General features: G+C 40.4%; 1 protein-coding gene across 1 annotated transcript in view; it reads right to left on the bottom strand.

The window, feature by feature from the left end:
• Positions 1–14,522, bottom strand: part of TSPAN8 (tetraspanin 8) — a 32,087-nt gene that overhangs the window by 14,108 nt on the left and 3,457 nt on the right. Inside the window, exon 2 of the mRNA XM_043565034.1 lies at positions 4,558–4,620. Coding sequence (XP_043420969.1) covers positions 4,558–4,620 — 63 coding nt within the window. The remainder of the gene's footprint in view (positions 1–4,557; positions 4,621–14,522) is intronic.

Raw genomic sequence — 14,522 nt, forward strand, 5'->3', positions numbered from 1 at the left:
TATTGAGGTGTTACTTATCTGAATAACATTTCCAACTTCCATGTGGTATGGAAGAAATATAATAGGCTTTTAAAATACCAATTACTTTTAAAAGCTTAGGACAGGTACTTTCACCCATGATGTGATCTTTGGTTTGCATGTTTTGTGTTTTATATGTAAGAGTAGCATTGTAAAGCATGCATTTTTATGCCAATTTAATTATCTAAATTAGAAAGGCAAATTTCTCAAACTACTGACAAGCGCGACAATATGAATGAATTTCAAAAAACATTGCGGTGAGCTAAATAAGCCATATTCAAAACAGTGACTACCATACAATTCCATTTATATGACATCCAAGAACAGGTAACTCAGAAATCACAGCGGTGCTTGACTTTGAGGGAGGTAGGAAGGAAAGACGGAACTGACAGCAAAGGGATAGGAGTGAACATCTCTAGGTTTATAAAAATGCTTTGCATACTGACTGCAATGGTGATTACACAGGTCTATATATTTGCCAAGACAAACAAAAACATTTAAACTAAGAAAATAGGGTCACCTGGGTGGCATCTGACTCTTGATTTCAGCTCAGGTCATCATCTCATGGTTCATGAGTTTGAGTCCCACTTTGGGCTCCACAGCTGACAGCACAGAGCCTGCTTGGGATGCTCTCTATCCCCCTCTCTTTCTCTCTGCTGTTCGCACACTTGTGCACTCTCCCTTTCTCTCCCTCTCTCTCTCTCTCTCTCTCTCAAAATAAATCAATCAACTTTTTTAAAAAGTTTGAAAAAAAACTAAGAAAATAAGTATAGTTCTTGATATTCCATATAATTCTATCTCCTTGTTCCCAGAAAGTGTGCAGAGTCTTCCAGAAACTCTTTATTTTGCCTGTTAAGTAATGGGATATTGAAGAAAACATCCTAGAGCTCTTTATGTTGGCTTGGGCTACCCATCTTCTATAATTCAGTTCTTCTTTCCAGCAACACACATACTGTCCTTCATCACCTTCATCATGCCCTGCCTCAATCTACCACTTGTCCTCTAGATATATCACAATCAAAAAGTGAAGCCTTGTGCCTGTGTTATACGTGAGTACTCCATGTGGCCCATCTGTCTTGTATGATCTCTATCTACTGGGCTATTTCCAAGTGGAACACTACTTGTTAGACTAACTCAGAGACTCTGCCTCCTAGAATCTGCTGCACAGCATGTAAGTTAGCTCCCTTAACAGGAAATACAAAACAACAACAACAACAACAAAAAACAAAAACAAAAAACTACTGATAATGATGCATACATTTTTAAAGACTTTAAAAATCAACTCATAGCCTAGAGGAAAGCTTCATTCAATGATCAGTGGAAAGTAATGTGTTGAAATCGTAAAAGCAGTAAAACAAAGATTTATATTCTAGTCAGGGTCTTTATATATAACTAAGTTTATTATTTATCCCTGGAATAGTCAACTAACCCTGCTGGGCCCCAGTTTCCCATTTATAAAGGAAATTGGGTCAGCCTCTGTGGTATCTAAGGCCTCTTTGTCTCTAAAAGTCTATGCTTACAGACAATGTTTCAACTTACAGATTTAGAAAGCTTGGTTATGTCCCAAAGACTTTTTTTTTCAGGTTTTTTATTTGTTTGATTTTTGTTTGCTTGCTCATATTGGAGCTAAGAAATCAGTTTTGTTAATAAACATGCATGACATCTGGGTCAAAATAGATAATGACAAGAAAAGGAAAGGAAAGGGAAGGGAAGGGAGGGGAAGAAAAGAAAAAAGAAAGAAAGGAAAAGAAAAGAAAAGAAAAGACAAGAAAAGAAAAGAAAAGAAAAAAGAAGGCCAGCATTAGGAAATCCACTCTACCCCCTCACCATCAAATACCCCTTCACTAGAATGTCGTGGCTGGTGCAGGCAAAACTTAAGGCTTCTGAGAGGAATAACTCACTGTCTGAGTTATCAGAACTCTGCTTAGATAGGCCAGATATAGAAATAACAGGTCCAATATTTACAAGTGTGATGGATGGTGCAACCAGCATTTATTCAGCAGGTAGTGAAGTACTTCCCTAAGACTGGTCTGGGCAGGGTGACCCCCTGCCAGGTACTACTGGCCAGAAAGCAGTGTGTTGGATGCCTGGAGGTCACTGTTTCAAGTCCAGCTACACAAGTGGCTATTCTTTTTCAGGCAAGAAATGGAAATCTGAGTTCAGCTGTTTGTTCCAGGAGAGGCACAGCAGAGTTTTAAAAGCTGTCTTGGATGAACAGTGTCTGTGTGTATTAGGACAAGAGGAGAATTTCTAATGGCTGAACCTTGATCTTTGGATTATAAGGGATCTCCTGGGACAAGAATGACTGTCCATAGATTTTTTTCCCTGAGGAAAAACAAAGTGTCCTTATGAGAGAGACATTTTTAGCACAAAGAGATACGCTAGAGGTTGTGCACAAAGACCTCCCTGACATTCTTCCTTTCTGTGTTTATGCTCATGCTTTTCCTTCTAAAACTGTTGCCTTTGTTTTTCCACTGCTAAATTCGGTTTTTTGCAGTCTTGATTCTTTGTCACTGACGGCAGATAAAGACAAATCAAGCCAGTTTCACAGAAGTCAAGCTGGTTAATGATGTCCTGGCAGATAAGGACTTTTATTCAGGGCGTGAGGCTGACAGAACGCAAGAGTAAAAATGTAACCGAAGATGCTGCCTAGCTCTAGTAATTCATTCGTGTCCCCGGATGTGGAGTCCCACCCTCTCAAGGACAGCAGTTTTTCTCTTAATACATTCAATGTGTGGAATTTCTTAACAGACTAAACACCAAATTTGTTTACCAGAAGCACTTGGGGGAAAGAAAATGTTCCCACATCAACCAGAAATAAAATAACATAAATAAAATACAGGCTGCACACATATCTTAAAAAGGCCAAAGCACCCTCTCAATAGGTGACTGTTTAATCTCTGTGCTTAATTATGAGTTCCAAAGTCAGACATCCGCTTCTAGATAGCAGAGATTCGGCGCATCTTCAAATACCCTTCTAGCGTTCAAACCCAGAGCCCAAGCCCACCAGGAAGCCACAGTTAACATTTACCAGTATAAAAAAATACATCAAGTCTGGATGGACTAGGGTATTATCAACTAGTTGCTACACCTGTCTCCCACCCAATTTCTTCATCATGGGTAGGCACAGAATGAGGAAGCAGCTGTCACTGTGATTCCCTAGGTTCTCTAAGGGTAGAAAGCAATTTTTAAAAAGAGAAGACAGAGAATGAAGGAAGGGAGGAGGGGAGGGAGGAAAGGAAGGGGCAGAAAAGTCACCCAGTTTAGGAAAGGAATCAGAACAGATGTTAATTTGTTTTCAATCTTTCTTGCAACGAGGCTGTCTCCAAAGGCATTCAGCTTAATCATGATGTAATAAGTTTTTACAGAACATACATTACTTTAATTGCTGGCTTAATATATCTTAATGATTATCAACTAAGAATCAAAATTCCTCTTACAGAGAGAAATTTTATTTGGGCAAATAAATACCTTGAAAGGGTGCTAGCAGAAGATGTGATCCTGAATACTGGCAAGAGCCCAGACAACAAAGAACAAGGGGACTGCGGTGCATACGGTTAAGAACAATAATTTAGGAATTTTGTGAGGGTTGGGTGGAGGGAGTGCTCCTGAGAAGAAGGGAGAGAGGAAAATGGGAGCAGGAGAGCCAGGAAACAATGCCAGGTATTATGCCGGGGAAAACCAAGAGAAGGGCCCTACATGCCCTCCACTTTTCTCCCACACACTCTCTTTCCACCTTCACAAATGTGTGCGTGGTATGGAACAGAAACAGCACACGTGCAGTCGAAAGACTGGAGCCAAAATTGACTCTATGAACTAAGCTTCCTCCAGACCCATGGAGATCTTGGTAAGAGCTTTGCCACAGGGCGTGGAATGGTGCATGGTGAAGGAAAGAGGCTCGTGCTAATCTTATCTAGAGAGCAAGAAGCTGGACACCCCCAGCCAGCTGCTGAGTCACACTAGTGTGACCAGCTTCTTACTGCTATAAGGAGTTACCCTCAATGCCAGTTGATGCAGGAATTGCCAACCATCGTGGTACCTTGTTGCCTTTAAAACACAGATCCAGATTCTTCTTCTCCAAGAGAACTTCTCACCTTCTTTACTTTTGGACCAGCCTCCCACCTTGGGATCAGCCAAATGATTGTCAGTACCTCGTATGGCAAAATTTGTTCTTGATGTGGAGGAATGGTAGTCTGTACCCCCCAGCCACACTTCAGCCTGGCCTATGCAAATAACAAAGGAGGCTGATTTCCATTTTGGCCCCTTCAACCCCCACTTTCACGGCAATCTCCCTATCTTTGGCATAACACCTCTCCCGTCTCCAGAAGGCTTGATCCATGCCTAGCAAAGTGCCAGGCACACAGTGAGTGAGTGAACTTGATTAATTAAACTGAATTTTTAAATGATAAAATCACATACCAGCACAAATGACTACATGAGGCAATCAAGGAATATGCTACAGAAATATTTACATTATTATTGTCATTACTTTCATCATAAGAGAAATACACTGTTTTGGAAACAGAGAAGTTTATTTACCTCTTGACCGTCTTTGCTTACTCGTACCCAAATCGCTATTGCCAGGATCACGATGCCACATAGCTGTAGAAAGGAAAAAAAAAAAAATGTTAGACAACCAAGGCGAACTGCAACTCTGATTGAACACACTCCCAGCCTTCCGGTTACGATGGTTTATCATTAATTATATATTACCACCTAAAAGAAAATCTGGTATATTCACGTGCAGGTAATTGCTAAAATGTTCTGCTGTGACTGGTAAATTTGATAAGAATAATTCTTTTTCCTGCCCATGATCCATTCATGGGTCTACAGACAAGAAATCATCACCACTACAGGGGAGGGGAAAAATGATTTTTTCGTGTTTCAACTCGAACTCTGTTTTCGCTAGATTGTAATACACAAAAGATAAGTCACAACAGCTTAAAGGCAAAATATCCTTACGAGAGCCCTGGGTTTGTTTCTAAGAAGCTGTCTTGAACCAAAAAGGAAGAAAATAACTAATTATCAAACATTCCTTCAAGATTCAAGAAGCAAGAAATCAGGATAGACAGGGAACAGTAGGACATCTGACAAAATCTGCAGGTAAACAACAAGGGTTTACAACACTTTTTGTACCCAAATAAACTCTTTTAACAACCAGCACTTTTAGGTTGTAAAGCTTACCCAGAGAGGAAGAACAATGAGCGACAGTACTTAAACTCTTAAATGCATTTAATGACTTTACCAGATTATTTAATTTGGACCAAAGCCAACACATAAAATGTGAAACACATTTTACTTTTGTGTAAAGAAAACCCTTGTCTTTCAGGGTTTGGTTTGCTTTTGTTTCGTTTCAGATATATATGTTGCAGCCTCGAAAAAAAAAAATCAAAGATCTATTATCAAATAGAGATGTTGAGAACAAGCTTGGTAACATAACAGACACAGGAGGCCTTGCAAGACTTTCTAGACTCTTCCAGCCGTATGGTACTCTGACGGAGAAGTGCCCGAGTCCTCTGAAGCCCGGTGACCTTGTAGTATCATTGCTTTTGTGCATGGTTGAGCCATATGCTTGGAATGTCAAAACAGCAGTTTCACTTTTTTTGTAATGTTTATTTAATCTTGAAGGACAAAGAGACAGAGCATGAGTGGGGGAGGGGCAGAGAAAGAGGGAGACACAGAATCTGAAGCAGGCTCCAGGCTCCCAGCTATCAGCACAGAGTCCAACATGGGGCTTGAACTCATGAGCTATGAGATCATGACTTGAGCTGAAGTCAGACGCTTAACCGACTGAGCCACCCAGGTGCCCCCAACAATCTCACTTTTAATGGCGTCTCATGAAGCCTGCCGTGGAAATAGAGTCAAAGCCTTTGGGAATAGGACATACCATGAGCAGCTGAATAAGGGCAGAATATCTGTGTTCACTAAAAGATCTCAGAAAACACCATCTGAGTTCAAACCCTTTCTTTCAGGTAAAGAAGCTAGAACCCTGTGAGATAACAGTCACATCCTGAAAATCTGGGACCTCTCCTGATCCAATCCCGCCCTTCTATGTGCCCCAACTCTTACAAAATAACAAACGCAGTAGAAAACCAAAGCTCTTTCTCAAATCGCCAAATAACCTATCCAATTTAATGATCTTGTAGGCACACACTCGCACACACTATAAAATACAAACCACTGAAAAGACAGCTTTAGAGCTTGAAAACCCTCATTTTTTTCCTCCTGTTTTCCACTAAATCCTAATTTCCCTTGCAGATGGAGACAAACGCTCATTTTAGCAGTTCTGTGTTAATAAGTAAGTCTATAAAAATTTATGTTGAATGACAATGAGACCCTCTGAGGTTTTCAGTAATCTACAGCAGTTGGATTTTTGTTATTCAGTTTGTTCACTGATATTTTCTTTCTTTTCTTCTCAAGCAGATTTACACTGATTGCCTTAATAGTTGGCCTGGCTTTTAGCTTAACTGAAAATAGTATTAATTATCCAAATAGGTATTATAGTTATTATCGTTATCTGATATTTATTTATGAGACTATCAATGAGAAAACTGTAGGAGGTCCTAGAGACTAAGACTGTGGTTTTTTTAAAACTCTGAACTTTTTTGCTTGTTTCTGTGTGACTTTTTAGTTTACTTTTTCAATGCTTTTAGATCTCAAATCATTGAGAAATCTTATGAAATCAACTCTATTTGCTCCTCAAATGATAACTTTTAGTCTTCTCAGTCAACAAAAGTCACCTGTAACATTCATTAACTTTAAAAGAAGGTGTATCAGGGGCGCCTGGGTGGCGCAGTCGGTTGAGCGTCTGACTTCAGCCAGGTCACAATCTCGCCGTCCGGGAGTTCGAGCCCCACGTCAGGCTCTGGGCTGATGGCTCAGAGCCTGGAGCCTGTTTCCGATTCTGTGTCTCCCTCTCTCTCTCTCTCTGCCCCTCCCCCATTCATGCTCTGTCTCTCTCTGTCCCAAAAATAAATAAATGTTGAAAAAAAAAAAAAAAAAAGAAGGTGTATCAAAATGAGACACTATTACACGCCCACTGAAATGGCCAAAATCTGAAACGCTGACAACCCCAAATGCTGGCAAAAATGTGAAGCGACAACAGGAACCCTCCCATTCGATGCTGGTGGAAATGCAAAATGTCACAGCCACCCTCAAAAACGGCTTGGCAGTTTCTTACCAAACTAAACATGCTTTTACTATATGATCCAGCAATCATGCTTCTGGGTATTTATCCACACAAAAACCTGCACAAGGATATTTACAGCAGCATTGTTCACCCTTGCTGAAACTTAGAAGCAGCCAAGATCTCTTCTAGTAGGTGAACAAATGAATAAATAATCTGTGGTACATCCAGACAAGAAAGCATTATTCAGACTTAAACAATATAAGCTATCACATCATGAAGAGACATGGAAGAAGCTTAAAAGCATAGTACTAGGTAAAAGAAGCCAATCCGAAATGGCTACATACTGCATGATTTGGACTATATGACTCTCTGAAAAAGGCAAAACTATGGAGACAGTTAAAAGATTGGGGGTTGCTGGTGGGGGGGGGGGACAGAATGCAGAGCTAGAGCACAGATGATTTTTAAGGCAACAAAAATGCTCTATAAAATATTATAATTATGGATACATATCAAGGCCGTTATACATTTGTTCAAACTCATAGAGTGTATAAAACCAAGAGAGAACCCTAATGAAAACTATGATCTTTGGATGGTTATGATGTGTCAATGGCGGCTCATCAATTATAACAGATGTTTACTGCTCTGGTGAGTGACACAAATAACAAGTTAGGCTATGCATGTGTGAGGGTAGGGTATATGGGAAATTTTTGTACCTTCCTCTCCATTTGGCTGTAAACCTAAAACTGCTCTAAAAAATTAAGTATTTTTTTAATGTTTATTTTTATTTTTCTAAGAGAAAGAGCAAAAAGAGAGAAGGAGACAGAGAATCTGAAGCAGGCTCTAGGCTTCGAGCTGTCAGCACAGAGCCCAATACAGGGCTCAAATTCATGAACTGAACGGTCAGATCATGACCTGAGCTGAAGTTGGATGCTTAACCAACTGAACGACCCAGGCACCCCCCCAAAATTAAGGTTTTTTTCCTAAAGAAAGAACATCCAATTATTTCAGAAGTCAAGAGTATTTTGCCCAATTTGAATCTTTACAATTAGATCAATTTTCTTAGAAATCTTGAAGTCGGGCAAACTATCATTTCCATTCCTATCTCTCTATTTTTTCTTCAAACTTCCTCTTAAAAACAGAAGAAACAAATGTTGAGAACACGCCATTCTCATCTTTTTGAAGATATTGGCATGTAAAACTTAGTCTTAAAGATATAAAATTATTAAATTTTATGCTGACTGACTTTAAAAGTAAATTGATTTTCTGTAGAGAATAATCATTCCAGGGGCGCCTGGGTAGCTCAGGTCATGATCTCACAGTGTGTGAAGTTGAGTGCCAAGTCCAGCTCTACACTGAAGTGCAGAGGCTGCTTGGGATTCTCTGTCTCCCTCTCTCTCTGCCCCTCCCCCATTCTCTCTCTCTCTCTCCCTCTCAAAAAATAAATACACTTTTTTTTTTTTAAAAAGAATAATCATTCTAGAGTCATGATTGATATTAACCTATGTTATCCCAGTTGTTAAAGACTGGCTATCATAATGGTTCTTTGAGCCTTTTTCCAGTTTGGCTTTGGGCGTTTGTCTCCAGCCTTCTTATGTTGTTTAAATAATTGAGAGTATAAATCAAGACATAAGTATCCAGCTCTGTCCTGCTTTCTGTTGATCAGGTGGTAAAGGAAATGAGTAGATATTTTGGGCCTCTGAGCCCAACGTAGACGTGGCAGAACAGGCCTCCTTCCCCCCAGTGCCCACCTACTGGTTTCTCTTTGAAGGAAGATCATGGTGGTTGCTACTCAGCTCTCATGAGACCTCTTTCTTTTTACGGAATTAGGCTGCATTTTGTCTGAGCCAGCATTCTAAAAAATTAGGTAATAATTTTGATGTTTGCCTTTGAGCATGCTATGGACTGAATTATATCCCCCCAAATTTACATATTAAAGCCCTACCCTACAGTTTGACTGTATTTTGAGATAGGACTTTATGAGGTTAATTACTGTGTAATGGGGCTCTAATCTGACATTACTGGTGACCTCATAACAAGAGGAAGAGACTTCTGTGTCTCTGTCTCTGTGTCTTTCACTTTCTCTCTGCATTGACGCATGGAGGAAAAACCATGCGAGGACACAGCAAGAAGGCAGCCATCTGCAAGCCAGGAAAAGAGCTCTCACCAGAAATCAAATTGGTTGGCACCTTGATCTTGGACTTCTAACCTCCAAGATGGCGAGAAAATAAATTTCTGTTGTTTAATCCACCAAGCCTGTGGTATTTTGTTATGGCAATCCAAGCAGACTGAGACAGGAAAGAAGCTGAAAACTACAAAGTGTCAGGAAGAAAAATGGAAGCACCATCTAGATCAAGGATAAATGACATAGAACAAGCTGATTTGTCCTCTTCTCTGATAGTGTGTCCGCCAATCATCCCTACTCCTTCCTCTCAATTCTATCTTTTTTTAAAGTTTATTTATTTATTTGGGGGTGGGGGGCAGAAGGCAGAGAGAGAGAGAGAAAACAATCCCAAGCAGGCTCTGTGCTGTTAGCACAGAGCCTGACACAAGGCTTGATCTCATCAGCCGTGAGATCATGACCTGAGCTGAAACCAAGAGTCAGACTCTCAACCAACTCAGCCACCTAGATGCCCCTCAATTCTATCTTTGGATTTTATCACATTGTATTTGAAGAGTGTTGCACATGGAGGGAAGTGCATAGCACTATGCTATGAGGGAGCATGGATTGTGAGCTACATCATTATTGGTCCAGAATGGATACATTTTAGATAAGCTTAGGGGAAAGCTTCCTAAAAGTTTATGAAAGAATAAGAACACACCCAAATGGATAACCTGGAAAACTACAAGATTTGTCTTTATGGTAATCCCAGGACACTAGACACCATGATTACAGGCGGTGAGAATCCCAACAGCCCTAACATTTTAGGACAATACTAACATTTTAGGAAAGTTGCTAATTTTCAAGTTTCTTCTTCTCTTAAACATTTATTTAAAAGTCTAGTTTCATTGCATGGTGGTAAGATAATGCAGAGTGTGCAACTGTTGCTTATGTGAATTTTTTATATTAAATTATTTGTTTTCCATTTATTGTATCCTCTTCCTCAGGAATACAAATTGCCCTGGTTTTCCATTCTCTGTTCTACCTTCTTCTTCCACCTCATTTATCTCTTTCTGCTTTTCCTCTGGGAGAGCTTCTCAATTTGGGATTCCATATCACTGTATCCATTTCATGTAGTTTCTGGAGTGGATTTTAATTCTATCATTGCATATCGGGTTTACATGAACCATTTCTTTATTGTATCCATTTTCCTTTTCTTCCCATTCTATGCTTTTCTGGTTAACTTTTTTCTTCTCTCATGGTCTCTCTCCTCTGTTCCACAGGGAGTTATTATTTCCTGGCATTGCATTGTGGAGACCGATTTCAGGATCCTTCTTCCACGATGCTGGAGTGTTTCAGGGATGTGTGCTTGTCCTCTAAGGTTTCAGAGGGACATTCCCTGTCACTTGTTCCTCAGTCCTTTTACTGGGACTTGGGCTAGATTTTCCTTTATTCATCCTTGAATAAGATGAGACCTTGTCTGCTGTATTATTCATTGAGAGTAGGGTCTGCCCTTTGCCTCACTCTCTAACAACGTGGGTCATGGTAATTCTCAGACTTCCTGTTGGAGGAGAGGTCACTCTACATCCTCTCCACAGCCATGGCCTACTGCAGCTCTGATTTACTGACACGGCCTCCTGCCACTCACACACTGCTTTTCTGCTCTAAACCAGTGGAGTCAATTAAAAACTTCAATTCTTAGCAGGCTCTGCCTTCATGGTTTTTCTTTCTTCAGCCCCAAATGACTGGTATTTATTGTAACAATGAGTATTAAGTACACAGCAAAGTGTCTCTATAGTCGCATCCATGGCTATCTTCTAAACCTAGTAAGTAAGCCAAACGCCCAGTACAACTGCTGCAAATTCTAATTTCAAATAGCTCTAAATGTAGGGGAAAGAAATCAAACACATTCCTTTCTGACATAAGTAGGGTCTGGGTGAACGTGCTTCGGGTTATCTTTGCTGCATGAAAGCACACAATCACTAAAATTTACATAACTTCAAAATAGGTAAAGAGAGATGTTCAGCATTTGATTAGCACCCGAATGTTTCTGAATCATAAAACAGATGCAAATTCAGGGATGTTTTTATCGCTTTGTGTCAAAAGCACAACTGCCATGGCAGTAACACCTGCAGACCTGAACACACTTTTGCAGGGCCCCCCGGGGGGCAAGGACACAAATCACAGACGGTCCACAGACCACAGGTCTCTATATTGAGAAGTTAGAATTCACAGTAATAAACATATATAAAATGTTTCCTAGCTTCAACCTTGACAAGGGTGCCCACTTAATGACCTGGAAGATGAGGTTTGATTTAGAATGCTCTGACTCCTCAGAATCTGCTACCAGCAGCTGGTGGCCTGTGGAGAGCCAGCCCCGCCCAGGCCCTCACTTCCGGTTCCGTCCTGAACTCTGAGGGACATGATAGGAATGAGTGTGGATACCTCAGTGCAAGCCAGCTCCGTTACAACCTGCTCCCCTTCTGCCAAACAGCCCCCCCTTGATCGCTTCAGGAGAAGGGCGTGGGCAGACTCTGGAAACAGGTTTGGAGCCATTTGGGAAGGGAAATTTGGGGTCCCAAGTCCCCAAAGTGGAGGCCAGGCTCAGAGTGAGCACAGTTCTCTAGCCCCACCGATCCCTTGCCCCATGAGGCGAGAAGAGGACCGGAGTAGGGCTAAAATAATATTTAAGTTTTAAAAGCCAATGAGGTATACAATGTTACCATACCAGATTCTAATACTTAAAATGAAAAAGCAATATGATGGTTGGAATTGAGGAAAATTGCATTCATTGAACTATTATTGCATGACAGTCCTTGGTTATAGGCTTTCAGAAAGTATCTTATTTAATCTTCACAATTAACTCTGCTGGATAAAATTATCATCCTCATTTTACAAATACAGAGACTGGGGCACAGAAAAGTCAAGGGACATGTTCCAGGCCACAGAGCAATATAGAGTGAATTCAGGATTTGCATCTCAAGTCGGCTTACAAAAATATGCTTTCTTTCCATTCCCCTAATTTGTAATAGAAGAATTTCTGCCTTCATCATAATTCTTGCCATCTTATTTCCTCCTCTGTTTCAAACTCCAACATTGGAATTGATTTATCACTACACAGAGTACTTTCATATTTTTGTCTCATAAAAATGTCTATACAACGTTGGTCGAAATGTCCGTTTCTTGAACATTTCTTTTGCGTTGTTCTGTTCTTTCCTATGCATTAACTCAATCAATGACTTTCCCGGCAACGCCATGAGGTAGATACTACTACGATCCCCACTTTTAAAGATGAAGAACTTTAAAGCACAGAGAAATTAACTAATTTCCCCTAGGTCACACAGCTAGTGATGAAGGAGCTGAGGTTCAGTCTGAACTCTCAACCACTGGGCTTCCATGTTGTAATTCTACACTGATGGCACAGTGTCAGAAAGCCACTGCATATAAAAAGTTCACACATTCTAGCCACAGTCAAGTCTTTATCATGGGAGATTTCAACAATTGACAGGATGTAATATAATTGGGCCTGATTCTTTCTTTCTTTCTTTCTTTCTTTCTTTCTTTCTTTCTTTCTTTCTTTCTTTCTTTGTTTTTTGGGAGAGAGAGAGAGCACAGGAGTGAGGGAGAGAGGCATAAGCGGACAGAGGCATAGACAGGAGAGAGAGAGTACTAAGCAGGCTCCACACTCAGCACAGAGTCCAACATGGGGCTCAATCCCATGACCCTGAGATCGTGACCTGAGCTGAAATCAAGAGTCAGAAGCTCAAGTAACTGAGCCACCCAGGGGCCCCTGGGCCTGATTTTTTAAGGTTCCCCTATCTCAGTTATGTCTGCCTTAACTCTCTTCATTGCTCTCAGCACAGCCAGCCAAGAGACCCAGGCACCACATAAAATACAATGAGGAATATCAAAATTCTGGTTCCTGGACTCTCTCCAAGTTCTGACTTCCTTCTGCTCTCTTCACACTGCTTCACACACTGGCTTCCTGCAGTTGCTGATACATTTGGTTTTTACAACCTGGCTTCTCCTTCTCCCCTTACCTCATTTGGGATTGGTAATGTGGCTTCACTCTGCTTTCCTGCACACAGGGCTGGCCTCTCTATAGCTCTCTACTTCCGGCAGGAGTTCCACTGCATCCCTGGGCTAACGGCTGTGTCCCGTGTTTATCTGGACAACTACCATATCCGAGCAACTACCATATGCCCCAGCATCTACCATATTCCCTCTCAGATATCTGAGAGGAGCACAAGAAAATTTGGGCGTCTCATCTGTTCACACACAAGACTTGGAGAAATAGACTTTGAACCTGGAATTTATCCATTCTCTACGGCACCTTCCATTCACCGTAACTTACATCAAATGCTAGCATCAGTGATTAAGAATGATTTCTGCTTCCACGTGTTCTTCTTCAAATGCTAATTCTGACAAATGAAAATTGCTGCCTATTTATGTGACATATCTCAAGTTCTCTCACAAAAGAAACTGGTATGTTTAGCTTACACGACCATATGCATATCTCCGAGATATTTCAACATCTGGCCCTACTTTGCAAAAGCTTAGTTTTGCAAGTTATACCAGAAAGAATGCATTTGAAAACATAAAGCCATGGATATCTATAAGAAAACCACATCAGTGGGACCATTAAAATTTTTACTTAAGTAAACATTAGGAATGTGACAAATCGCTAATTTCCTATGAAGAGTCATAAAATCCTAACTGAGAACTTTGGGCTGGGGGATAGAGGGGAGAATAGAAATAGCAGTGATTCCCTAACCTCAGAGACTCCTGCTGTCTAGATTTTGAATGAGAATATTGATGTCACCTGTTGGCTGAGAAGTTATCATTGGTCTTTACCACCATTGTTCTCACTCAAAGACTACATTTCAAGATATGTCATATAGAGATTGTAGGTCGTACCAATATGTTGATGGAAAGAACAAGGCCTTTTACTCCAGCGAAATTAGAAATGTCTAACTGAAATATAATGCATCAGAAAGACTTTGTATTCATTATCAGAAAACAAAGAGACAATAGCAACCATAAAATAATCAGAGGTCCCCAGGAAAGCAGTGACAATATCTAGGTTCAGCATGGTACAGATCTCTAATCTTACATATATAATCCTAAACATATAGCATGCCCCTTTCCTAATGTGCCTTTATCATTTCAGTTTAAAATTCAGACCTATTTCAAATTCCCAATTAGCTATTTAATGAAACATTGACCTCTGATGTATTCATAATAGCAACTGGCAATTTATATGCTGTTTTTATGCAA

The sequence above is a fragment of the Prionailurus bengalensis genome, chromosome B4 (genome assembly GCF_016509475.1).
Source record: "Prionailurus bengalensis isolate Pbe53 chromosome B4, Fcat_Pben_1.1_paternal_pri, whole genome shotgun sequence".
In the NCBI taxonomy this organism is placed as follows: Eukaryota; Metazoa; Chordata; class Mammalia; order Carnivora; family Felidae; genus Prionailurus; species Prionailurus bengalensis.